Raw genomic sequence first — 26,299 nt, 5'->3', positions numbered from 1 at the left:
TTTTTCTTAAATTCCGTATATATGTGTCAGCATACAGTATTTGTCTTTCTCTTTCTGACTTACTTCACTCTGTATGACAGGCTCTAGGTCCATCCACCTCATTACAAATAGCTCAATTTCGTTTCTTTTTATGGCTGAGTAATATTCCATCGTATATATGTGCCACATCTTCTTTACCCATTCATCCGATGATGGACACTTCGGTTGTTTCCATCTCCGGGCTATTGTAAATAGGGATGCTATGAACATTTTGGTACATGTCTCTTTTTGAATTATGGTTTTCTCAGGGTATATGCCCAGTAGTGGGATTGCTGGGTCATATGGTAGTTCTATTTGTAGTTTTTTAAGGAACCTCCATACCGTTCTCCATAGTGGCTGTACCAATTCACATTCCCACCAGCAGTGCAAGAGTGTTCCCTTTTTTCCACACCCTCTCCAGCATTTATTGTTTCTAGATTTTTTGATGATGGCCATTCTGACTGGTGTGAGATATCTCATTGTAGTTTTGATTTGCATTTCTCTAATGAGTAAAGATATTGAGCATCCTTTCATGTGTTTGTTGGCAGTCTGTATATCTTCTGTGGAGAAATGTTTATTTAGGTCTTCTGCCCAGTATTGGATTGGGTTGTTTGTTTTTTTGTTATTGAGCTGCATGAGCTGCTTATAAATTTTGGAGATTAATCCTTTGTCAGTTGCTTCATTTGCAAATATTTTCTCCCATTCTGAGGGTTGTCTTTTGGTCTTGTTTATGGTTTCCTTTGCTGTGCAAAAGCTTTTAAGTTTCATTAGGTCCCATGTGTTTATTTTTGTCTTTATTTCCATTTCTCTAGGAGGTGGGTCAAAAAGGATCTTGCTGTGATTTATGTGATAGAGTGTTCTGCCTATGTTTTCCTCTAAGAGTTTGATAGTGTCTGGCCTTACATTTAGGTCTTTAATCAATTTTGAGCTTATTTTTGTGTATGGTGTTAGGGAGTGATCTAATCTCATACTTTTACATGTCCCTATCCAGTTTTCCCAGCACCACTTATTGAAGAGACTGTCCTTTCTCCACTGTACATTCCTGCCTCCTTTATCAAAGATAAGGTGACCATATGTCCGTAGGTTTATCTCTGGGCTTTCTATCCTGTTCCATTGATCTATCTTTCTGTTTTTGTGCCAGTACCATACTGTCTTGATTACTGTAGCTTTGTAGTATAGTCTGAAGTCAGGGAGCCTGATTCCTCCAGCTCCATTTTTCGTTCTCAAGATTGCTTTGGCTATTCGGGGTCTTTTGTGTTTCCATACAAATTGTGAAATTTTTTGTTCTAGTTCTGTGAAAAATGCCAGTGGTAGTTTGATAGGGATTGCATTGAATCTGTAGATTGCTTTGGGTAGTAGAGTCATTTTCACAATGTTGATTCTTCCAATCCAAGAACATGGTACATCTCTCCATCTATTTGTATCACCTTTAATTTCTTTCATCAGTGTCTTATAATTTTCTGCATACAGGTCTTTTGTCTCCTTAGGTAGGTTTATTCCTAGATATTTTATTCTTTTTGTTGCAATGGTAAATGGGAGTGTTTCCTTGATTTCACTTTCAGATTTTTCATCATTAGTATATAGGAATGCCAGAGATTTCTGTGCACTGATTTTGTATCCTGCAACTTTACCAAATTCATTGATTAGCTCTAGTAGTTTCCTGGTAGCATCTTTAGGATTCTTTATGTATAGTATCATGTCATCTGCAAACAGTGACAGCTTTACTTCTTCTTTTCCGATTTGGATTCCTTTTATTTCCTTTTCTTCTCTGATTGCTGTGGCTAAAACTTCCAAAACTATGTTGAATAAGAGTGGTGAGAGTGGGCAACCTTGTCTTGTTCCTGATCTTAGTGGAAATGGTTTCAGTTTTTCACCATTGAGGACGATGCTGGCTGTGGGTTTGTCATATATGGCCTTTATTATGTTGAGGAAAGTTCCCTCTATGCCTACTTTCTGCAGGGTTTTTATTATAAATGGGTGTTGAATTTTGTCGAAAGCTTTCTCTGCATCTATTGAGATGATCATATGGTTTTTCTCCTTCAATTTGTTAATATGGTGTATCACATTGATTGATTTGCATATATTCAAGAATCCTTGCGTTCCTGGAATAAACCCCACTTGATCATGGTGTATGATCCTTTTAATGTGCTGTTGGATTCTGTTTGCTAGTATTTTGTTGAGGATTTTTGCATCTATGTTCATCAGTGATATTGGCCTGTAGTTTTCTTTCTTTGTGACATCCTTGTCTGGTTTTGGTATCAAGGTGATGGTGGCCTTGTAGAATGAGTTTGGGAGTGTTCCTCCCTCTGCTATATTTTGGAAGAGTTTGAGAAGGATAGGTGTTAGCTCTTCTCTAAATGCTTGATAGAATTCGCCTGTGAAGCCATCTGGTCCTGGGCTTTTGTTTGTTGGAAGATTTTTTATCACAGTGTCAATTTCAGTGCTTGTGATTGGTCTGTTCATATTTTCTATTTCTTCCTGATTCAGTCTTGGCAGGTTGTGCATTTCTAAGAATTTGTCCATTTCTTCCAGGTTGTCCATTTTATTGCCATAGAGTTGCTTGTAGTAATCTCTCATGATCTTTTGTATTTCTGCAGTGTCAGTTGTTACTTCTCCTTTTTCATTTCTAATTCTATTGATTTGAGTCTTCTCCCTTTTTTTCTTGATGAGTCTGGCTAATGGTTTATCAATTTTGTTTATCTTCTCAAAGAACCAGCTTTTAGTTTTATTGATCTTTGCTATCGTTTCCTTCCTTTCTTTTTCATTTATTTCTGATCTGATTTTTATGATTTCTTTCCTTCTGCTAACTTTCCTTCTAATGTTTTTGTTCTTCTTTCTCTAATTGCTTTAGGTGCAAGGTTAGGTTGTTTATTCAAGATGTTTCCTGTTTCTTTTTTTTTTTTTTTTCCTTTTTGCGGTATGTGGGCCTCTCACTGTTGTGGCCTCTCCCGTTGCGGAGCACAGGCTCCGGATGCGCAGGCCCAGCGGCCATGGCTCACGGGCCCAGCCGCTCCGCGGCATATGGGATCCTCCCAGACCGGGGCACGAACCCGTATCCCCTGCATCGGCAGGCGGACTCTTAACCACTGCGCCACCAGGGAGGCCCTCCTGTTTCTTAAGGTAGGATTGTATTGCTATAAACTTCCCTCTTAGAACTGCTTTTGCTGCATCCCATAGGTTTTGGGTCGTCGTGTCTCCATTGTCATTTGTTTCTAGGTATTTTTTAATTTCCTCTTTGATTTCTTCAGTGAGCACTTCGTTATTAAGTAGTGTATTGTTTAGCCTCCATGTGTTTGTATTTTTTACAGCTCTTTTCCTGTAATTAATATCTAGTCTTATAGCACTGTGGTCAGAAAAGTTACTTGAAAAAATTTCAATTTTCTTAAATTTACCAAGGCTTGATTTGTGACCCAAGGTATGATCTATCCTGGAGAATGTTCCATGAGCACTTGAGAAAAATGTGTATTCTGTTGTTTTTGGATGGAATGTCCTATAAATATCAATTAAGTCCATCTTGTTTAATGTATCATTTAAAGCTTGTGTTTCCTTATTTCTTTTCATTTTGGATGATCTGTCCATTGGTGAAAGTGGGGTGTTAAAGTCCCCTACTATCAATGTGTTACTGTCGTTTTCCCCTTTTATGGCTGTTAGTATTTGCCTTATGTATTGAGGTGCTCCTATGTTGGGTGCATAAATATTTACAATTGTTATATCTTCTTCTTGGATCGATCCCTTGATCATTATGTAGTGTCCTTCTTTGTCTCTTCTAGTAGTGTTTATTTTAAAGTCTATTTTGTCTGATATGAGAATTGCTACTCCAGCTTTCTTTTGGTTTCCATTTGCATGGAATATCTTTTTCCATCCCCTTACTTTCAGTCTGTATGTGTCTCTAGGTCTGAAGTGGGTCTCTTGTAGACAGCATATATATGGGTCTTGTTTTTGTATCCATTCAGCCAATCTGTGTCTTTTGGTGGGAGCATTTAGTCCATTTACATTTAAGGTAATTATCGATATGTATGTTCCTATTCCCATTTTCTTAATTGTTTTGGGTTCGTTATTGTAGGTCTTTTCCTTCTGTTGTGTTTCTTGCCTAGAGAAGTTCCTTTAGCATTTGTTGTAAAGCTGGTTTGGTGGTGCTGAACTCTCTCAGCTTTTGCTTGTCTGTAAACGTTTTAATTTCTCCATCAAATCTGAATGAGATCCTTGCTGGGTAGAGTAATCTTGGTTGCAGGTTTTTCTCCTTCATCACTTTAATTATGTCCTGCCACTCCCTTCTGGCTTGTAGAGTTTCTGCTGAGAGATCAGCTGTTATCCTGATGGGGATTCCCTTGTGTGTTATTTGTTGTTTTTGCCTTGCTGCTTTTAATATGATTTCTTTGTGATTAATTTTTGACAGTTTGATTAATATGTGTCTTGGCGTATTTCTCCTTGGATTCATTCTGTATGGGACTCTCTCTGCCTCCTGGACTTGATTAACTATTTGTTTTCCCATATTAGGGAAGTTTTCAACTATAATCTCTTCAAATATTTTCTCAGTCCCTTTCTTTTTCTCTTCTTCTTCTGGAACCCCTATAATTCGAATGTTGTTGCATTTAATGTTGTCCCAGAGGTCTCTGAGACTGTCCTCTGTTCTTTTCATTCTTTTTTCTTTATTTTGCTCTGCAGCAGTTATTTCCACTATTTTATCTTCCACCTCACTTATCCGTTCTTCTGCCTCAGTTATTCTGCTATTGATCCCATCTAGAGTATTTTTTATTTCATTTATTGTGTTTTTAATCGATGCTTGATTCATCTTTAGTTCTTCTAGGTCCTTGTTAACTGTTTCTTGCATTTTGTCTATTCTATTTCCAAGATTTTGGATCTTGGAAATAGAATCTTGGATCATCTTTACTATCATTATTCTGAATTCTTTTTCAGGTAGACTGCCTATTACCTCTTCATTTGTTAGGTCTGGTGGGTTTTTATCTTGCTCCTTCTCCTGCTGTGTGTTTTTCTGTCTTCTCATTTTGCTTATGTTACTGTGTTTGGGGTCTCCTTTTTGCAGGCTGCAGGTTCATAGTTCCCGTTGTTTTTGGTGTCTGTCCCCAGTGGCTAAGGTTGGTTTAGTGGGTTGTGTAGGCTTCCTGGTGGAGGGGACTAGTGCCTTTGTTCTGGTGGGTGAGGCTGGATCTTGTCTTTCTGGTGGGCAGGTCCACGTCTGGTGGTGTGTTTTGGGGTGTCTGCGGACTTTTTATGATTTTAGGCCACCTCTCTGCTAATGGGTGGCGTTGTGTTCCTGTCTTGCTAGTTGTTTGGCATATGGTGTCCAGCACTCTAGCTTGCTGGTCGTTGAGTGAAGCTGGGTGCTGGTGTTGAGATGGAGATCTCTGGAAGATTTTCGCCGTTTGATATTATGTGGAGCTGGGAGGTCTCTTGTGGACCAGTGTCCTGAAGTTGGCTCTCCCACCTCAGAGGCACAGCACTTACTCCTGGCTCCTCAGTTTGGGATGATTTGTTGTCTATTCATGTATTCCACAGATGCAAGGTACATCAAGTTGATTGTGGAGCTTTAATCCGCTGCTTCTGAGGCTGCTGGGAGAGGTTTCCCTTTCTCTTCTTTGTTCTCACAGCTCCTGGGTCTCAGCTTTGGATTTGGCCCCGCCTCTGCGTGTAGGTCGCTGGAGGGCGTCTGTTCTTCGCTCAGACAGGACAGGGTTAAAGGAGCAGCCTCTTCGGGGACTCTGGCTCACTCAGGCCGGGCGGGAGGGAGGGGCACAGAGTGCGGGGCGAGCCTGCAGCGGCAGAGGTCAGCGTGACGTTGCACCAGCTCGAGGCGCGCCGTGCGTTCTCCCAGGGAAGCCGCCCCTGGATCCCGGGACCCCGGCAGTGGCGGGCTGCACAGGCTCCCGGAAGGGCAGTGTGGACAGTGACCTGCGCTCGCACACAGGCTTCTTGGCGGCGGCAGCAGCAGCCCCAACGTCCCACGCCCGTCACTGGGCTCCGTGCTTTCAGCTGCGACTCGCGCCCGTCTGTGGAGCTCCTTTAAGCAGCGCTCTTAATCCCCTCTCCTCGCGCACCAGGAAACCAAGAGGGAAGAAAAAGTCTCTTGCCTCTTCGGCAGCTCCAGAGTTTTCCCGGACTCCCTCCCGCCTAGCTGTGGCACATTAGCCCCCTTCAGGCTGAGTTCTCGCCGCCAGCCCTAGTCCTCTCCCTGCGCTCTGACCGAAGCCCGAGCCTCAGCTTCCAGCGCCGTCCGCCCCAGCGGGCGAGCAGACAAGCCTCTCGGGCTGGTGAGTGCCGCTCGGCACCGATCCTCTGTGCGGGAATCTCTCCGCTTTTCCCTACCCAGGTATGTGGGGAGTTTCTTGCCTTTTGGGAGGTCTGGGGTCTTCTGCCAGCGTTCAGTAGGTGTCCTGTAGGAGTTGTTCCACGTGTAGCTGTATTTCTGGTGTATCCGTGGGGAGGAAGGTGATCTCCGCGTCTTACTCTTCCGCCATCTTACCCGGAAGTCTGAACTTTTTTATAAAATGATATTTTATTCTATTTTTGTTACTCCTTAAAACTATCTGGGTTTTGCTTTTATTTTTGAGATAGATGTAGATTGTTGCATAATTTTTCTGAGTCCTTTTTACGGACTATATTAGTCTGCTTGGGTTGCCTTAATAAAATGTTACATGTGTGGAGACAGAGAGGTATCTCTCTCTTTCCCATCTCAAAAGGATAAGCAAAATGTGGTAAATCCATAAAATAGAATGTTACTTAGCCGTGAAAAGGAATGAAGTATTGATACGTACTGCAGCATCAGCAAACCTTGAAAACATTATGTTAAGTGAAAGAAACCAGACACAAAAGGCCACATTTTGTCTGACTCCATGTGTATGAAAGACAGAAATAGAAAACAGATGAGTGGTTGCTAGGGGCTTGGAAGAGGGGGATGGGATTTTGCTTTAGGGTAGTGAAAATGTTCTGGAACTAGAGAGGGATGATGGTTGCTGAACATTTTAAGTATACTAATGTTACTGAATTGTGTACTTTAAAGTGGTTGAAATGGTAAGTTTTCTGTGTGTTTTACCACAAGAAAAAACAAAAAAGATGAGCTTACAACCAGAAAAATATTTTTTCAGGAAAAGGTAAAATCATGATTCTCATGAACATATATTAAGGAATTTATTATACTCATGTGGTATGAAAGAACTAGCAGATGTTTAACCAGTTCAAAGGAAAAGTAAAAAGAATACCAATTTATATAAAGGAAATATTGAGAACTACAAATGGAGACAAAACTGATTTTTCCATGGGAGGGGGGTGGAAGTCAAAAGTCACTCTCAAATAGGACATCACTTACTTATTAAGTACCTACATTGTACAAAGAATTGCACATAGCTCATAGTTTTCCATTGAAACTCAACATTTTCCCCCTATAGTCTCCCCTCTTTTGATAAAAAATCTCATAGAAAAATTATTCTTGATCAAAATTAAGATCCTATTGGATTTGGCCTGATTATTTATATAGGGACAACAAGAGTGTTAATTTCCCTTATGGGCCTTCTTAAGTTGCTTTGCTGGAGTTTTTCTAAGGGATATCAGAGTGGAGTTTTTAAAGCCTCATTATTTGTGGTCTTAACATTAGGAAGCCAAACCAAGAACTTGCTATCAAATTTCACTTATAGCACCTATAAAATTTCCTAATTTCTTGAGGTCCCCCCAATACTCTGTTTCCTAGGCCTGCCAGGAAGTGGCTTTCCTTACTTGTCTGTAAGGCTGGGAACCTTGTAAGCCAGTTTTCCCAAGAAGGGCTCTGAAAAACACAGCCTGAGTTCCTTAAATGTGCCTGGTCATATCTGATTGAATGAGCACCATCCTTAAATTTGAGCTTAGCTGCAAAATCAGAGTTTCCAATTATGTCCTAGTAAGAAAGAGGACAGATTCTTATTGAGCCTCTGCAGGTAACTTTATTGCTATGAAGATAAGAATATGCAATGAGAGCTATGAATTCGGGAGGGCTCAGGCAGGGAGAATAAGATATCATTGACAGGGGTTTCATTTCAGTTTATAAAAGCAGAGTCTACTTAATTATTGTGAGTTGAAAGAGAAAGGGTTTCCTTATATATATTAGGAAATAGAATATTCAAACAGTATCAAGAATGTTTAAAACAAAACTAACAATATTCCCTCATCAATTCATTTAACCTTGTTCGATTAGTTCTTATTGCACTGAATCTTGGTAAGAGTTCTGGAAATCATGACTTAGTTCACTGGTATGGTCTCAGAGTTGTTTAAATGATGCCATCAGAAGCCTGTACGCAAAAGTACCTGGCATAGTCCTTTTCCATGGGCCTCTGACACAGCCCTCTAGCCTGTAGCTGATTGCAAGAGCTTTCAGGGAAACATCAGACTAAAATAAACAAACAGAAAATATCTGTAGATGGCAGAAGACTTAAAATGGCTGTGCTTACTCTATTAGTGATAATTTTAAAAATGAAATGTCTTATGAGAGTGTTTATTTCAAGAAACATGTAACTGGCAGGGAAATTTGGCTATTTCTTTGGCATGCAAAACAAGATAATTAAGTCAGTCCCCCCCAAATTTTAGACAAAATAATTATAAACATAATAAACTCTATATTTAAGGAATGCAATGAACAGTACATCTGATTTATAAAAAATGAATGAGCATAAACTTTACAGAGAAAAAAATCTTCAGATATAATAATCCTTACACATTAATGTACCATGAATACAACACAAATATATCAGGACTGTCAAGTAAAGAGATTCAGTAAGTCTGAAATAGGTCCTAAACTTTCTGTATATTAATGAAACTCCATAGTAGGTGATGGGAATCCCCAACTGAAAACCATTGGCCAAAAGATGCTAGATTCAAATATTAAAAGTAAAGTAGTGACCACGTTAACATTTAAAAAAAATAACAGAAATCATGTCTGATAACAACTGCAGAGTACAGAGCAGCATCAGGACTCTGTTAAATAGAAACGTATCATGACAGCGCAGTACTGACATATCTCTTCTCATTTCATAACTCTTCCCATGCAGTTCATCAACAGTAACAAATCAAGAAAACCTAGTTAGTCTCAGTACCTTTCCTTTTATAGGATGAAAAGATAAACCTTTGTGATTTTTCAGGGCCCCCCTGGGAAATCTCAAAGACAGGTTTAGGAGCAAAAGATATCATGAAATTTTGATTTCATTTTATTTTACATTTAGGATTTGATTTTGTGAATACAAGAAACCAAAAGTTTTCAGGAGATTTGAACATTTAAAAGAGAAATTGGATCATGGGTACCTGAGAAACAATGACTACTCATTTTAATATTTACTCTAGCTTTTTTTTTTAATATAAATTTAGTTTTGGCTGCGTTGGGTCTTCGTTGCTGCGTGTAGGCTTTTTTTTTTTTTGGTTGCGGCGAGCAAGGGCTTCTTTTCCTTGTGGTGCGCAGGCCTCTCATTAAGGTGGCTTCTCTTGTTGCTGAGCATGGGCTCTAGGCATGCAGGCTTCAGTAGTTGTGGCTCGCAGGCTTAGTAGGTGTGGCTCGAGGGCTCTAGAGCACAGGCTCAGTAGTTGTGGTGCATGGGCTTAGTTGCTCCGCGGCATGTGGGATCTTCCTGGAGCAGGGCTCAAACCCATGTCCCCTGCATTGGCAGGCATTGGATTCTTAACCACTGAGCCACCAGGGAAGCCCAGTGGCTACTCATTTTAAAGTGACAATAAACATTTGAAAAATAAGCATAGCAGGTAACATTATTGTAAAGAATTCAACTCTTCCATAAGTGAGGAACCTTTGTTTTCTACTTAAATCAAGGACATAATAAAGTTAACATAAAAAGCACAGAAAATTAATCTGATAAAACACAGAGTCTCTTACCTAGGGATATTGTAGAGAAGGTAAAGAATAACTCTACTGAGAATAAAGAGGTTAAAGAATAACCTCTTACTGAGAGAAGACCAATTATCAAGAAAATTTGTCATTTTAACAGTTAAAATAAAATTCTAGTTTTGCATCAGTATAATATTTGATACTAAAGGAATTACAAACTCTTTTATGAAATCTCATTAATTAACCCATCAAGAATGAGCCATCTTGGGCTAGGGCAAATAAAATTCCCTTTCCTCAAACCTTCTACAACTTTCTTGTTTTGTTCTTCACAAGTTCTTTCTCATTCTGGAATAACCAGCCCTTTTATTTTAGGACTATATTTTCCCCTTAATAAACCAAAAACCCATCTCATTACTGAACACATAAAGTTGTACCTCTTGTTCACCATTGCTTCTAGTGGTCTCATTCACATGTGTTAGTTTTGACTTTTAACCAAAGTAACTTCTGTTACACAGAGGAAACTAGAGGGTGGATAATTGTGAGCTATCACACACCGTCATTTTAACAGACTAGCAGGGCTAACATCCAGCGTTAATACAACTTTTTATAGCTACACATATTCTTATACAAGTCTTGTAGAGGCAAAAATTGAAAACGTTTAACAGATTAACAGATTCAAAGATGCAGTCTCTTTGTAGCACATAGAAATATGAAGCAAAAGTATGTAAATTTACAATTATGCTTACTAATAAATGTTTCAGTATTCTCACTTATAAATATTCTAGGCATCCAAATATAAGTTCATCAGAATAATGACTGGATTTGGTTAAACACAGATTTACATTTTTCATAATCTTAAACATTAGGTAGAGGTAATGGTAGTTTTTTCAATCAGAAAACTTATAAGTTTAGGAAAAATACCCAGATAGAATAAAAATCTATGCTTATACTTAACACTGATAAATCAGAAAAGACATAGCTATGTTTATTAAACTATAAATATTAAGCCAGTCACATTTGCCAAAAATTTGCCTAAATTATGTTAATCTGATTTCTTAAGACATTTCTGAATTGGTTTCTGTAGGGATGTTTTTATAATCTAGCACACTGAAAGTATTAGAATTTCACCTTCCCTACTTTCTAGGAATTTTAGGAATACTCTATTTATACAAGTGCTTACCTATATAAGTCAACTTCTGGTTCTGCATTCCTTTAATATCAGAGATTTTATAATCTAATAAGATTTATAATCTAATTTAATACCATCCCTAGGTAGAAAATTATTACATCTTCACACAATGAAAGTTAAAGACCTTTCTGAATTACAGACACATAGACATGCAGACACAAAGCTTATAGCTTCAATTCCAAAATTTCAGCCATGGGTCAAGAGTAAACATAAAATTACAAAATTCATTGGTCTATATCAAAGAGCTGCTTTCTTTCCTGTGGCTATGAGTTCTTAATTGACTTGAGCTCTGAACAGACAAATAGACAAACAGAAAAAACTAACAAATCAGATTATCTGTAGTCTTACCCATTAAACCATTTGTAGAAATACAGAGGTTATAAAGATGATGAGACCATAAAACCAAATTCCCAATGGAAAATAATTTATCAGAGGTAAACAAATCAAGGCAAATATAGTAGAGAGCCAAAGTTCTCTCCCTTCCAAGCACATCCCAGTTTTCCCACCCAGGATAGGATAGAATCATGTGGTTTGAATAGGATACAGATGGCTCTGACTGTCCTAAAGGAATTACTGTTATCCTGGCCTTCAACCATTCACTGTGGCAAGGAGTAGGGGCAGAATGTTGCTAGGAAACAGAAATTCCCTCCTAGCTCAGACAGTGGCTAGACCAAAAGACTGGCATTAGTTACCAGCCTATGCCATTGAGTAGAAACAAATAAATGGATAGCAACTTAACTGTAACAGAATTTGGCACCAGGACCCGGAGAGTTGCAAGTAACAGACCCTAATGTGGGAATTGACCAAATGGATTTAAGTGGTGATAGATAGGCAATCTCTTGTCAACAGTGATTGTTTTAGGCCAGTCGGCACCCACTCCTAGAGCTGGGAGTGGGAACCAATCCTAATGAAGGACAAGGCTGGGAAAATCAGGGCAAAGGTGTCTAGTTGAAAGCAAATATTAGGACTTTCTAATATTCCCCTTTTGCAGAAAAATAAAATATTAAACTTGAGATTTTCTTGTACTTTATTTCCCAAATTGAGCAATTTGATTATGATATCATGGGCATGGATTTCTTTTAGTTTATCCTTTTTGGAGTTCATTCACCTTCTTTAATCTGTAGGTGTATGTCTTTCTCCAAACTTGGGAAAATTTTAGCAAGTATTTCTCCAAATATTTTTCAGCACTGTAATTCTTCTTTACTTTTTGGATTCTACTGATAGGACTGTTAGACTGTTTTGCTTCACAGATCCCTGAGATCTGTTCATATTTTTTAAAAAATCTTTTCTCCTCTCTGTTGATTAAATTGAATACTTTTTCTATCAGGTTCTTGATTCTTTTATTCTGTCATCTCTCTGCTATTGAGTCCATTTTACTTCAAGAGTGTTGTGATTGCTCATTTGAGTATATTTATAATGGCTGCTTAAAGTCTCCATCAGATCTCAGCACCTCTGTCATCTTATTAGTGTCATCTTGTTATTGATGTCCCATCCTTTATTTTTAACCTATTTGTATTTACATATTTACAGTGTTTTTCTTGTAGGCAGCATGTAGTTATGTCTTGCTTTTTTATTCAGTCTGAAAATCTCTGCCTTTTAATTAGGGTGTTTAATCTGTACACTACACACACACACACACACATAAATACATACACATGTATGTGTATATAGCTAAACTTTTATATTATAACTGTACATTCATAAATAGTTGTAAAAAAATGATACAGAGAGAAATCATGTATTCTTACCCCACTCCCTCTTTCTTCTCTTTTTCCTGCTATCAAATGCTTTCTAAGAATTCCTTTTTGTTTTATCCATGGTGTTAATGACTATATATCTTTGTGTAGCTTTTTCAGTGTTTGCTTATCTTTGGAAGTTTTGATTTGATTGTTTTTTATATCTTAAATCTCTTTAACTTTTTGAACATTTGGAAAACAGTTATAATAGTATTTTGATGTCCTTTTCTGCTGATTCTAACATGTGTACCAGTTTTAATTGACTATTCTCCTCATTAGAGGTCATATGTTATTCCTTCTTTGCATCTCTGGTATAAATAATTTCTACTGCATACCAAAGTGCAGAGCAAAGCACTTGTATGATTGAGTTGCTGCCTGAACTAGTTACTTTTTTTAATGGAATATAATTTTTACTTGAAAGAATAACAGTCAAACTATAGTTATTTTGACTTGGGTATTTAGCAAACATTTTCTCTAAATTGAATGAATGAGCCAGTCTTTCACTTTAAGGAAAGCAAGCAACAGTTTTTGTTGACAAATTTGAGGTTTCTAAGTAAAACTTAGAATTTCAGAAAACTTGTATCCACCACTGTGAGCTTTGTAGCTTTTCAATAATTAAAGATTCTTCTGATGCAATTGATGGTCATATTAATGAGTGTGGGGGTTTTTGATATTGCATAATAAAATGTGTCAATCTTGGAGTTTTGCATAATTCAGTGAGCCAATAATCTCTAAATGGCCAAGGTGTGATGTTATAAAGTCATGCATGGTTAAGAGATTGTTTCAAAGAAAGATGGGGCAGTTGATTTTAATGGAGTATTAAAAGTTCATTAATATCATTTCAGAATCTAAATGCCAGGTAACTGTTGAGTTTTTGTGTAGTACAAAGAATAATATCCACAGTTGTTTCATGGTTATTAAAATACATATTCCTTTTCTAACTACATAACTGTATAAAGCCAAATAGTCTTCATTTACTTCAGTCAAAACAGCATATCAGAGGAGATTGAATGCACAAGCAGATATGAGAATCCAGCTGTCTTCTATTAATTAGACAATAACAAGATTCATAAAAATATAAAAACATGTTACTGTGCTCACTTTAGTTGTTTGTTTGGAAAAATAGTTGTTTTTCATAGAAATGTTATTTTAATTTGGTTTATTATTGTTAATTCTAAATGAATTAAGAGATTCATATTTTTAAAATTGTCCATTTTAATTTCTAATATGGTAAATATCAATAGATATAACCCACATAAACAAAAGGTTTTTGGAGTCCTCGGTAATTTTTTATGTTGTGAAGGAGTCCTGAGACCAAAGGTACTGCTGTTCCTCCTGGCATGGCATATATATTCCAGGGTGGCTGAGGGCAGGAGGAATGCTGGAGAAAGGAATAGCAGTTTCAGGAAAGGAAAGTATTTTCCCAGAAACCCTCAAGGGTAATATCTTTAGAGAGAACTTTCTTACATATTTACCCTTCGTTGCAAAATAGTGTGAGAACTTTTGGTTGGGTCTGTTGCTGCTCAGAATAAAGTTGGAGTTCCGTTGGTGGCAATGGATATTGGGTAGACAGTTACCCATGTCTGTTACACATAAGTTGGTGTGTGTGTGTGTGTGTGTGTGTGTAATGACTGGTCATGTTCAGAGTTTCAGGGAAACTCCCACATGAAGTTCTTTTGTTTGACTGCTTTATACAGAGTCCCCAAAACTTGCTTAGACACCTCACCTCATTGTCTTCTTGTTAATTCTTGGCTTTTTCCAGGGCATGTTTGGTCTCAGTAGGCTCTGCATCTTGGCTCTACCCACAAGGTACATTTTATTGGAGTCACATATGGACTTGCAAAATCATTGACAGGACTGATTAAATTGTGAAATGTCCCATATTTTTCAACAGAGCTTCTCTTTATCTTTGTGATTTGGTAGCTTCTTACATTAACAAAACTTTCCTTTCTCACACCTTGACTCAGTTTTTTCCAGTCTGTTTATCAATCTGTTCCCTGACTGACTTATTTGTATTAACTCAATTGTGAGCTCACTGCCATCTTTTACACAGAAATTTACCTTTTCAATAGTCATGATTTGCTTTATTAAAAATGAGTCATAGCCTTTATGGATTATTCTGGCCTGGGATTTAGAATCAGACTTGCATCTTAAAGTGTGGCCTGGGGACCAGCAGCATGGGAGTCACCTGGGAGCTTATAAGAAACACAGAATCTCAACCTACCTCAGACCTAACAATCTGCATTTTAGCAAGATCCCTAAGTAATTCAAGTGCACAAAGTTTCAGAAGGACTGGTCTAAGGGAGACAACAAGTGAGAAGAGGGCATGGAGCTGTGTTCTGAGGAGGCTTCTTGTTTAATGTAGACAAAAAGAGTCCATAAAGAGATGTAGAGCTGAGAGCCAGACAGGGTGGGAGGTGTGTGGTATAGCAGTGTGACATCTCCATGCCCTCTCTGAGGAAGGAGGGTGCAGTGAGGCTCTCGTCTCTCCCAGGGTTACAGGATGGTGGGACCCACTGAGCAGTGATGGAACGTATTAGAGACTGTGTGAAGATAATTTGCCAGGGTTTTTATCACTTAGGCATTGAAGCTTAATTTCAGCTTGAACTGGATTGGAACTCTTTTTCTCTTTGTTATGCCTCCTTCCAGTTCTCAACATTGATGTTTGGCAAACTTTCCTTCTTTTCATTCGGAAACTTGACATTCTGGCTGTAGGAGAGAATGGTGTCACCCACTCTACCTGATGTAATTTGCGTATGTGCTTTTTTTTATGTCATTCTTCACCTCTTCCCTAGATGTACATTCCTCACTGAAACACTATTTCAAGGCACTTCTGTGGTAATGTTAACATTGTCACAGTCCTAGGAATTAGATTTATTTTTGTCGGTATTCTGTGACTGATACAGTTGTTTGTGTATGGCAGTTGCATAGTAAATAAGTGTGGAATGAATGAGAAACTGACTTGAATGAGTCCTGGGATTTGCTTCCTTTCAGTAAGTCCAAATAAATGTAGCAGTGTTTAAGGGGAAAAAAAAACAAAAATATGATCTTTTGAAACTGAATTGTTAATTTCCTACCAGGTAGTGGAGAAGCAATACCAAATATTGACAACTTTCAGCCTTTAAAACATCTGTATCTTCTGGGGCTGGCTGTTTAATTTAACCATGTAAAATATTGAATTGTTCTAACAAGGAAGACAGAATAAAGGCTTTACATCATTAAATTTATTTCTCAAGTTCATAAAGTAAAGAGCAACCTTTAGATCTCAGTCTGGATTTATAATGTTACCTAGCTTAACAGCTAGGCTTCTCCCTAACTCAGTACCATTCTTTACGGAATAATGAATGTCAGAAGGTCTAGGACGTGAATTATTGCTGTTCAGAACTTTTCTGTAGATTTCCAGACGGTGTTAAACTGGCCATTTCTTGTAAGGTAGCAGGTAATTTTATAGTGGTTACAATTGGTTTTCTGTACAAATAATCCAAAGCATATGGTATCTTTGTTTTAATTTAGTAGACTAAATTAAAATTTAGTAGTAAATCGCCAGCAGATGAGCCTTTAAGTCGGATTCACAGCAGTGCCGTATGTTTGTCCCTAGTACGTTCTTGACTCATGAATGAAACTTGAACGATTATAAATTTACCTTTTCTGTGGACAGAGGGACTCATTTCCCAGAGAGGTAGATTTTGGTGATATATTGCCAACACCTTGAGCACACTTTATAATTTTTTCTTTTCCTTTATAACTATCTAATTGACAAACTTAAGACCAAGAAACATTCTGTGAGACTAAACACTTAATAGCACTGTCTGTATTGTATTACATTTAAGAGACTTGAACTTCTATTCCTGCTCAGATTTATTAAAGTAAGGGAGAATTTAATAAAATTATTCCCAAAATTACACAAACACATTGCTATAAAGACAAAGAAGACAACATTGCCAAAGCACGTGCTGACTACAGGCTACTTGGGAGATCTTGAAACACTTCTTCATCATCATTTTAGTCTTATCAGGTGTTCATGAGCCAAGTGTACAGAAGTCAAGGCAGTCTGTGATTTGGTGGATTGAGGGGAAGGAGAAAGTCAAAATTTTCTTGGTGGCCAGCTTTCTTTAAGGAGAGCCTTGGTGGAATGGAATCAGCTCTTCCTCAAAGGAGTTTTTAAATGATCCACCAGCTCCTTTGTACTTCCTTCTGATCAAAGAATTTTACCTACATCTCAACCTTCTCTGATCTTCGCCATGGTCATTGCATGGCATGTGAACTGAAAAAGAGAATAGATAATTTAAAAAATACACGTTAAGATCATCTCTTCCATTTGTAATAGTTTTTTATTTAACTCAATTGATTTAGAGCAAGGCTGAGTGGATTCAGGGAAGGTTACTTTATTATTTTTAAAAATCAGATTTACATTTGGAACATTTGCTTTTTTTAGAAGTTTATCGTGTGGAATATTATTGTATTCATTTGCTAGGGCTACCATAACGAAGTACCACAGACTGGTTGGTTTAAACAACAGGAATTTATTTCCTCACAGTTCTAGAGGCTAGAAGTCCAAGAACAAGGTGTCAGCAGGTTTGGTTTTTCCTGTGGACCCTTTTCCTTAATGTGTAGATAGATGGCCATCTTCTCCCTGCATCTTCCGTGTATATCTGTGTCCTAATTTCCTCTTCTTCTAAGGGCACCATTCATATTGGATTAGGGCCCAGCTTAATGGCCTCATTGTAACATAGTTACAATGTTAAAGAGTCCCACCTCCAAATGTAGTCACATTGTGAGTAATGGGAGTTAGGACTTCAACATATAAATTGGGGGTGGGAGGTTAACAATTCAGTCTGTAACAATTGTGTATCAGGGAGGTCAATTTAAAAGCAGAAAGAACAGGTAGAATTACAAGAAGAACTGAAGAGAACATAAATGAAGGCATTGACAGTAGAAATGGAGATGGGATTTGAGATTGAGAGACATTAGGGAGGAAGAATTTGTTTTTAAGATTTTGTGACTTGAAGATGGAGGAGTGTGAGAAGGAGGAGGCTAGCAGGACTCTCAGATTTCTCTAACCCAGGAGGACAAACAGGCTTGAGGGAGTAGGTGTGAGCTGTGCAGTATCCCTGCAGAGTACCCAACACTTTGCAGCCAGACAGCCTGGGTAGGGTCATCTGTCCTGCTTTCCCCTTCCACATCTTATAGCAGCTCTTCATCGCATGGACCACATGGTATACAACTGAACACGCAGCTTCTTGCTTCTGAACCTCCACCTGAATACTTCTTAAGATACTTATTACTGCCATCTTATTTAGTTCCAAATTCCTGTTCTTTTCTTGTTAATAAATTCCTTTAGGGCAAGGACTATTGTTTTATTCATCTTTGCCAAATTCTCCAGTATCTCATAGCTGGCCTCGTGCATAATAGTTTGTGCACAGCAAATTCTAGTTGAGGGAATGATTTGTTAGTAGGATTGTTATGTTCAATTACTTGTTTTCCCATTTTAATCAAAGCTTGATACTTAACACCTGTTTGGTTTTTTGCAGCATGAGAAGACTTTGGGACATTCCATGAGTCATTCAAGTAACATTTCTAAGGTAGAGTGCCACTGAAATATGTTATTTTTGTAGCTTGGGGTTTTTATTTTCTTATACCTGGCATGTGTTTACACTCTTCTCTTTTAAAGGCACAAAGTTATCAGTTCATTACTTTAATCCGCTCTGGGACCATGTTAGGTATATAGCAGTTATATTTTTCTAGTGAGGCAATTCTGAGTGTGTGTTGGGGGGAGTGACTGATAGGAGAAAACCCCATTTCTTCCAGTAGAAATTGTTTACTTTCAGGTAAAAGAAATCTCAGAGAGTCACCAGAGAATCTGTCACCTCAATTAGGAATGCATTTGCCTGATGGTAATAAAAAACCAACTCTACTGACTTAAATAACTATAGATTTCTGTTGTTCTGATGACAAGATGTCTGGAGGTGGATGGTTCAGAGCTGACGCAGTGCTCACAGATGTTGCCGGGGACCTAGGCTCCTTCCGCTTTCTTTGTGCCACCTTCCTTGGCACATTGTCATCCTCATGTTTGATCTCAAGGTGGGAGCTGGACCTCCAGGCACCCTGGCTGTGGTCTGTCAGCTGAGAGTGACCCTTTTCAATAGGAAGGCAAAAGCTTTCCCAGAAGCGCCCCTCAGCTGCCTAACTTCTGCTTACATCTCACTAGCCAGAACTGGATCACAAGACCCCCGCCAGCTGGAACGTGGCTAGGAAAAGGAGGGCAGAGGGGTGAATCGGCAGCCAACAGCACCTGATACACCTGTGGGGTAGTCACTTGAGTAGCCTGCTGGGAGCACATCAGATGCTAGGGGTGACCCCGGAGCCAGCAGACGGTGTCTCCCATGCCGTGAGCTTGCTCCCATGCACTGCTCATCTCTCAGCCTAGACACGGGCTCTAGCCAACCCCTTGTCCATACAGGTGTGTCTGTGAAGGTTCCTTGCAAAGATGGATTTTTTCTCGCATCACGTCTGTGTCAGATCCTGACAGGAAGATCTGAATAGTGTGGCAAAACCTATCCTGCCGCCTCAGGCCTCTTAATCTCTCTAAAATAAAGTGACATTATATGCCAAATGTTTTTTATTCATATCACTCTATAGTATACTTTTGAATTAAAAGTAGAATGTAGAAAATCCTTTAAGACATTAATCATCTGTTCTTAGGCATACTTGTGATCTAATCATGTCATTCTGCCACTGAATTTTGCATGAAAAGAAAAGTCCACAGTGCTTAGTGTGCCTAAAGGCCATTTACAGGGTGCTTCTTGGTTCATTGCTGACCTGACCTTCCCCCAGACCAGTGGGGGGGTAGCTTCAGCCACCTCATATAAATACCTTTCACCAAATACTCTCTGCTGTTCCAACCTCCTTTTCTTTTCTTTTCTTTTCTTTTCTTCTCTTCTCTTCTCTTCTCTTCTCTTCTCTTCTCTTCTCTTCTCTTCTCTTCTCTTCTCTTCTCTTCTCTTCTCTTCTCTTCTCTTTTCTTTTCTTTTCTTTTCTTTTCTTTTCTTTTCTTTTCTTTTCTTTTCTTTCTTTTGCTGTTCCTTTAGCCAGGAATGCTGGAGCTATAGAACTGTGTAGTGGTAGATCATTACTGTCTGAGTAAAATGGCTAGTTTTGCCCTACCACTTTTTGAAGGAGCTGTCCAACATGTAAGCACAGAGAAAAGTAAGAAGGCATAGATCGAAATGGCCTGTCTGGTTAAGTTGAAGTAAACATTTTAAAAGCATACAGGAGCACTCATTGCCTTTTGCTCCAATGGCTAAGAGCAGTTCTGAAGGATGTTACTATCCTGTGCCTCAGATATATGTTTCTTGTTTGTTTATGGTTTTAGTAAGATTTTATTTGAAGGAAAGTTTCCTCCTATAGTTAAAAAAGTTTATAAGCTCATGGCTTACAATGTCTAGAGGAACGTTTGATGGGCTTGTCACAGGCCTGGGGCATGGGCCTTCTGTGTTGCTCTGTGAGGGTGTTAGAGGGTTAGGTGGTCAAGGGTTTCTAGCCATGTGACTTTGAGGAAGGAAACTCCTCTGAACTTTAATTTCTTGATGAGTAAAATTAGGGTAATTATACAACCTTCAGGCTTGCTCTGAGACTTAGGGATAATGTTTGCACGGAGCCATGGGACAGCTTCCTCATTGCAGTGAGTCAGTAAACTGACTCTTGTCAAACTTGGTTGAACCCTGATGATCTTAGGTTGATTGGGTCAGGATAGTCCTTGATGGTAGCTATTATTATGTCATTACTGATCAAAGACAGAACCATAGGCAGACTTCGTTTTATTGCATTTCACTTTATTGTACTTTTCAAATATTGGGCTTATTACAGACTGAAGGTTTGTGGCAACCTTGCATTGAGCAAGCCTATTAGCACCATTTTTCCAACAGCATTTGCTCTCTTCTTGTCTCTGTGTCATGTTTTGGTAATTCACTAAATATTTCAAACTTTTTCATTAGTATTATTATATTTGTTATGGTGATCTGTGATCAGTGATCTTTGATGGTACTACTACGACTTGCTGAAGGCTCAGGTGATGATCAGCATTTTTTAACAGTATTTTTAAATTAAGGTATGTACTTTCTTTTTTAGTTATAATGTTACTTCAAAGTTAATAGAGTACAGTATAGTGTAAACATAACTTTTATGTGCACTGGGAAACCAGAAAATTTGTGTGACTGGCTTTATTGCGATACTTGCTTTATTGCAATGCTCTGGAACTGAACTCACAATATCTCTGAAGTATGCCTGTATATGCTTTAAGATAAATATCACCTGGGGGTGAAAATTAAGAAATCTAATCAAAACTCTGGCTTTTTTCCTTCTTGCACACATTTTTATTGTGTGTTCTCTGTGCCAGGCACTGAGCTCTAGGTGCTGGCATAAAATGATGAGCAAAACAAACAAGGCCGCTGACATGGAGTTTTCCTGTAGGCAGGGTTGGAATTTTTTGAAAAAGAAGTTTTAGCTCCGCACTTTCACACTCTTAGAAACAGGGGTACTATGAAAGCCTCAAAGCTTTCTGCCAAAGAGCAGAAAGAAGATTTGGGTCTCTTGCATTTCCACAGCAGGAGTTCCTGCACACTTAACTGGGATCAAAAGAAAACCTCAGGAGTGGAGAGTCTTGTGTGCTCACACCACTAACTTCCCAGTGATCCCCTCAGCGTGAAATTTTGTTGTAAAATGTGAGCCTCCTTAAGTATGTTAGGCATGAACCAGTTAAATGGGGCTGCAGAACAGAGGGCAGGACTGCTGTGCAAGATAACTAGTTTTTGAGAATGCAGTTCTTTCTTGTATTTATAAAATGAGCCTGTTGTTTGAAGCTACTTTTAGGCCAAGATATGTACAACTCTTATCTTCAGTGTAGCAAATATACTTAAGCAGATGCTTTATACCCTTGAGATGGAAGATACAAAGAAAGGTCAGACCATGGACATGTTTTATGCTACCTGAGATCTCTGCTGTCTTGTCAAGAGACTTTTCCTGCCAGCTCAGCCTCTAGCTGGATTTCAGGCTAGTTTGTGCTCACATTAGTCAGTCACCTGCAGTCTGCATTACGCTCCTGTTAAAAAACTAGTACAAAGTGTTCTTTCGATGTGTCGCCTAAACTCTTATTCTGTCACCCAGCCCTGGTCCTGATTCTGCCCTTTGTGAACTAGAGCTCTGACAGACAAGGGCATTTGGCAGGCTGTGTGGTGCAGAGAGGGGAAGGGGTAGAGGTAGGGTCTCTGCTGTAGGAGTGATGTTCAGCCTCTGGCTGACAGGTGACCTTCACTCCCAGGGTGACTTGGAGCACGGGCTGGTGGGGGGGATGCAGCGAGATACTGACACAGCCTTCGGGGGACTTGGGTGATCACAGAGGCTGCTCCTGGAAGGCCTGCCACGTTAGGGTGAGATGACGTGACTCCCTGTCCAGGGGTGTTGTACCACCACTGCCCACCACCTGCAAGCTGTCTCATCACTCGGCATAAAGTATCCTCAGCTGTAATGTATACAAGGCCCAGTGCAGCGTTTAGGAGTATTGCATGAGTTCAGATTTTGTCCAACACTTAAGTCTGGGCAAGACATTATGCTTTGAATGCTGAACTAAACAGAAGAGAGGAATAAGCAGAGTGCCATAAAATACCCGCAGACAGAATTATTATGAAGGTGAAAGAAAAGGGGCTAAGGTACAGAATTAGGAGGAGCCGAAGTTAAAAGGGCTGCTCGGGGAAGGTATGGCTGAGGAGGGGATACTTAAAGCAGGACATAAAAGGTAAAAAGGAGCTGGCCAGAATGGGGTTAAACTGTAGTAGAAAACTGGTTTGTCACCTTCTTGGGAAATCCATTTCTTTAGGTAAAGATGAAAGGCAGGTATTTGCAGCCTTGGTCACTGGGAGTGATGGCTGTCATGGCCACCCAGTTGCAAGGTACCTGTAAACCCTGGGGCTGTGTTGGTTGGGACCATTCCAGTGAGGACCACTGTACTTTGACCTAAAACCCTTTAGAGGAAGGTTAGAATTCCCTGAGGCGGCTTGAACTCACTCTGTCCAAAGAGAATTTTTTAAGATATAAGGAATTGGCCTAGGTCAGGTTCACTGAGGGGGCTGGGCTTTCTTGAGCCTCTGCTGATACCTCTCAAGGGAGGCTTATGTGCGGGAAAGGGCAGCACACAGACATGGCGTTAGTTTACCCTGAGGGAAGCATTCTTATTCAACCCGGGGAATTGGATTTGGTCCAGGCGACACAATTTCTTGAACAAGTTCATGATTGACAGCGCTTACCACAGGGTGATGGCAGTGGCAAGCTAGACATCCATCATGAAGCCTGGAGCATGGGTGCCCTCCTCCCTGCAGCCAAGCAAGTTCACTAAGCTCCAGCAGTTGCTGAAGACGGGTACCTGGAAGAATATTTTAGAGCTCTGCATAATTTTATCAGATACCATGAACATTATATGCCTGCCTCTGGTTAATCAGGTATTCCTGGGTAGAAGTCAGATTGGACATGTTTAATGAGCACTTCAAATTATTGCTGTTCTGTTGTTTGGCAAGCAAATCTCAATGAATTTGAGCATTGACTTTCCTGGAGCTCTTGAATATTTTCTAGTTAATGTTGCCATTAGGTAGGAATGAGATACAGCAGAATGTCACATGTCAGATGTAAATACAGCCTTAGGATGGTGGCTTGCTGGCCACACACCTTGGTGTGATTGTCAGGACCAAGGCCTGCTTCTCTCTGTTTCTGAATACAGAGTTAACCAGTGACAGACTTAGGTTACTCAGACCTATGGGTTAAGTATAAGGCGAATGTGCCTTTCTTAATTTATACTGAAGAAAACAACTATCCCAAAGACAAGATACTTATTTTCATGCAGTAGAAACAAGGAGAATGAATTGGTGGAGTTGAATGGCATCAAGTGGTAACAGCATGCTTCACGTGTGTCATGAACACCACATAGCTTCACTCTGGGTCCTGATGGAGCTCCATGGTCAGTGTCTTGCTATTTGGCTCCCCTTTTATAAAGATTGACTGACCATATTTTCTTTTCTTTTTTTTTAGCCTTCTGACTGGTTACAGTTTAATTTTTGGCTGAAACTCTAGACCAGCAGTTTTCAGTTTGCTTCTGGATCTCCTGGCAGGGAGAGGGAGAAGGTTAAAACTGGTTTCATAATAATATGAAGACATTATTTGCTTTTATTACTCTCATTCTCTCACAAGTGTACAGTGGAATTTCCAGAGACTGAGTGGCATGCAAGATGGCATCTTCTCTCTGACACTAATGGAATGTGTGCTGGTGGTCTTGTGTTTTAAAAATTTCTAATATGTGGTTGATGGAACCCACATAAACATAAGAATGAGGCTCTTTGGGGACCTCTGTTTTTTTAGCGTGTTAAGGGGTCCCAAGACCAACAAGTTTGAGAACCTCTGTTTTAGACATATTAAAAGAGACACAGTTACTCCAGAGTGTCCTTGTTTTATTTATTCAACAAGTGTTCATTGAACACCTCCTGTGTGCTAGGCACTGTGCAAGGCTGAACAGCAGCAGCTTCTTGGTGAACATATTGTTCCAGTAACATCTTTTTATAAACCTTGACAAGTTCCGGGAAAGAAACGATCAGGGTACAAGGACAATGAATAATAGGGGTGAAAAGCCCTTTTTGAGGAGAAACCTGAGGAAGGGCCAGTTGTGCTGGGTGGGGTGTGGGAGCATCCCCAGGAGGAGCAAGAGGTTGTGGAGTGCTCGGTGACCAATGCCGAGTTGCAGAGCAGAGAGGGAGGCTGGGCTTGGGGCGTTGGGGCCAGCAAAGGGGTTTCAAGCAGGTCTCTGAATATTCTTTTAGATTGTGGGTCAGGGAGGGCGTGTGCTTAAAGAGATAACTGATTTCATTTGTCACCTAACATATTTGGCTTTAGAGGAAGAGCCTTAACATTAGGTTTGGGGTCATCTTTCTTGTGTCCTGTGTTCCTTGTCAGTCGCATTCTCCCAGGCCAAAGGTTCACCTGCCAGGTGAGTAGCCTGGGCAGAAACTTTTCTCATCCCAGTGAGTGGACAGTGGTTCCCTCTGTTGGAACGGGGTTATTTCATCACAAATATACCTGCAGGTTTACTCTGTAGACCATCAGCAGTAGTAGTCCACCTGGAAGCCGCCTTCTCAGTGGAGACATTCCAAGAATGGTGTGTGTCACATTTCTGCATCTCTGACTTTATTTGCTCCTCATAGTAGCCCTGTGGATTATTGACCTGATTTTTAAACGATTAAATTCTTGCTCCAAGTGGTGTGCTCTTGGGAGGTGGTGTGCTTAGTGGAGTGACCCCGGAACACACACAGACTGAGGACTTTGGAGTCAAAAACCAGTGCTTTTGCTACCACCTCAGAATTTTCTCAAAGAATGATTGGAAATAAAAATGCATTTCAGGACTTCCCTGGTGGCGCAGTAGTTAAGAATCCGCCTGCCCATGCAGGGGACATGGGTTTGAGCCCTGGTCCAGGAAGATCCCATATGCCACGGAGCGACTAAGCCCGTGTGCCACAACCGCTGAGCCTGTGTACCTAGAGCCTGCGCTCCGCAACAAGAGAAGCCACCGCAATTAGAAGCCCACGCACCGGAACGCAGAGTAGCCCCTGCTCGCTGCAAGTAGAGAAAGCCCGCACACAGCAACGAAGACCCAACGCAACCAAAAAATAAATAAATAAAATAAATAAATTTATTTTAAAAAATTTATTTAAAAAATTAAATATTTAAAGGAAGTCTGTAGTAGTAAAGGGTCCTTTTGAGTACTAAATAACTCAGAAACCCAGCCCTTTCACCATGGTATTTCTGGTGGCTTGGGGGCCTTTATATGGTTACACTTATAGTTTCTGGGAATGTGAAGCCATCTTTGCTCAGAAATCATTGTCTTCAGTGTAATTTATTGAAAACAAGTTATGTTTGCAGTATTCCCAACGGTAGCTTAAAGACCTGCTTTGTAAGATGAGCCATGAGAAAGTCCCTTCAGCTGTTGTCTTCCCTGTAGCAGTGCTATGACATAGGCCCCTCCTTATGCTGGGGACATATTATTATTCACATAATTCCAACTCTCTCTAAAAGGGCACCGAAGAAAAGAATTCAGTGTTAGTGCTACTCACTAGACAAAGCTGAGTCATTTATAATGGAAATCATTTTAGAATTCAGTGGGTTTTATTGTACACTCTCCTCTATGAATTCTGTACTGTACGTATTTTATATTGACTTTTTTAGCGGTCAGTTTCAATTATTTGCTATTGTGAAAGCTTGTTCTTGGCCCAGCCCTTAATCAGGAGTCAGCATGTGTGTATCAGAGCAGCCACAGAACTGGCCTCTCCTCTTTAATTGTAGATCATTTTGGAAGTTGAATACAACTGGGTGTTTATTTTTAGAAATCAGATTCTCTCTTAATGAAGCATTTCTTTTCACAGAGGAAATTCTGCACTAAGCAGAAGGTTTGCTGAAACGCAGTCTCAGTCTGTACATTGCAGTGTCTAAACACCAAGTGAGACTCTATTTGGC

The 26,299-nt window shown here is 39.6% G+C and overlaps 1 protein-coding gene across 7 annotated transcripts in view; it reads left to right on the top strand.

Annotated features, from left to right (window-relative positions):
- The window catches only part of MARCHF8 (membrane associated ring-CH-type finger 8), a 118,210-nt gene that overhangs the window by 76,691 nt on the left and 15,220 nt on the right, over nt 1-26,299 (top strand). For all 7 annotated transcript variants that reach the window (XM_060102932.1, XM_060102896.1, XM_060102907.1 and 4 more), the window contains one exon: nt 18,289-18,339. In XM_060102932.1, coding sequence (XP_059958915.1) covers nt 18,289-18,339 — 51 coding nt within the window. The remainder of the gene's footprint in view (nt 1-18,288; nt 18,340-26,299) is intronic.

This window comes from Mesoplodon densirostris, chromosome 1, assembly GCF_025265405.1.
Source record: "Mesoplodon densirostris isolate mMesDen1 chromosome 1, mMesDen1 primary haplotype, whole genome shotgun sequence".
Taxonomy (NCBI): domain Eukaryota; kingdom Metazoa; phylum Chordata; class Mammalia; order Artiodactyla; family Ziphiidae; genus Mesoplodon; species Mesoplodon densirostris.
The sequence above is the reverse complement of the archived record's forward strand: the minus strand, read 5'-3'. Positions and strand labels throughout refer to the sequence as shown.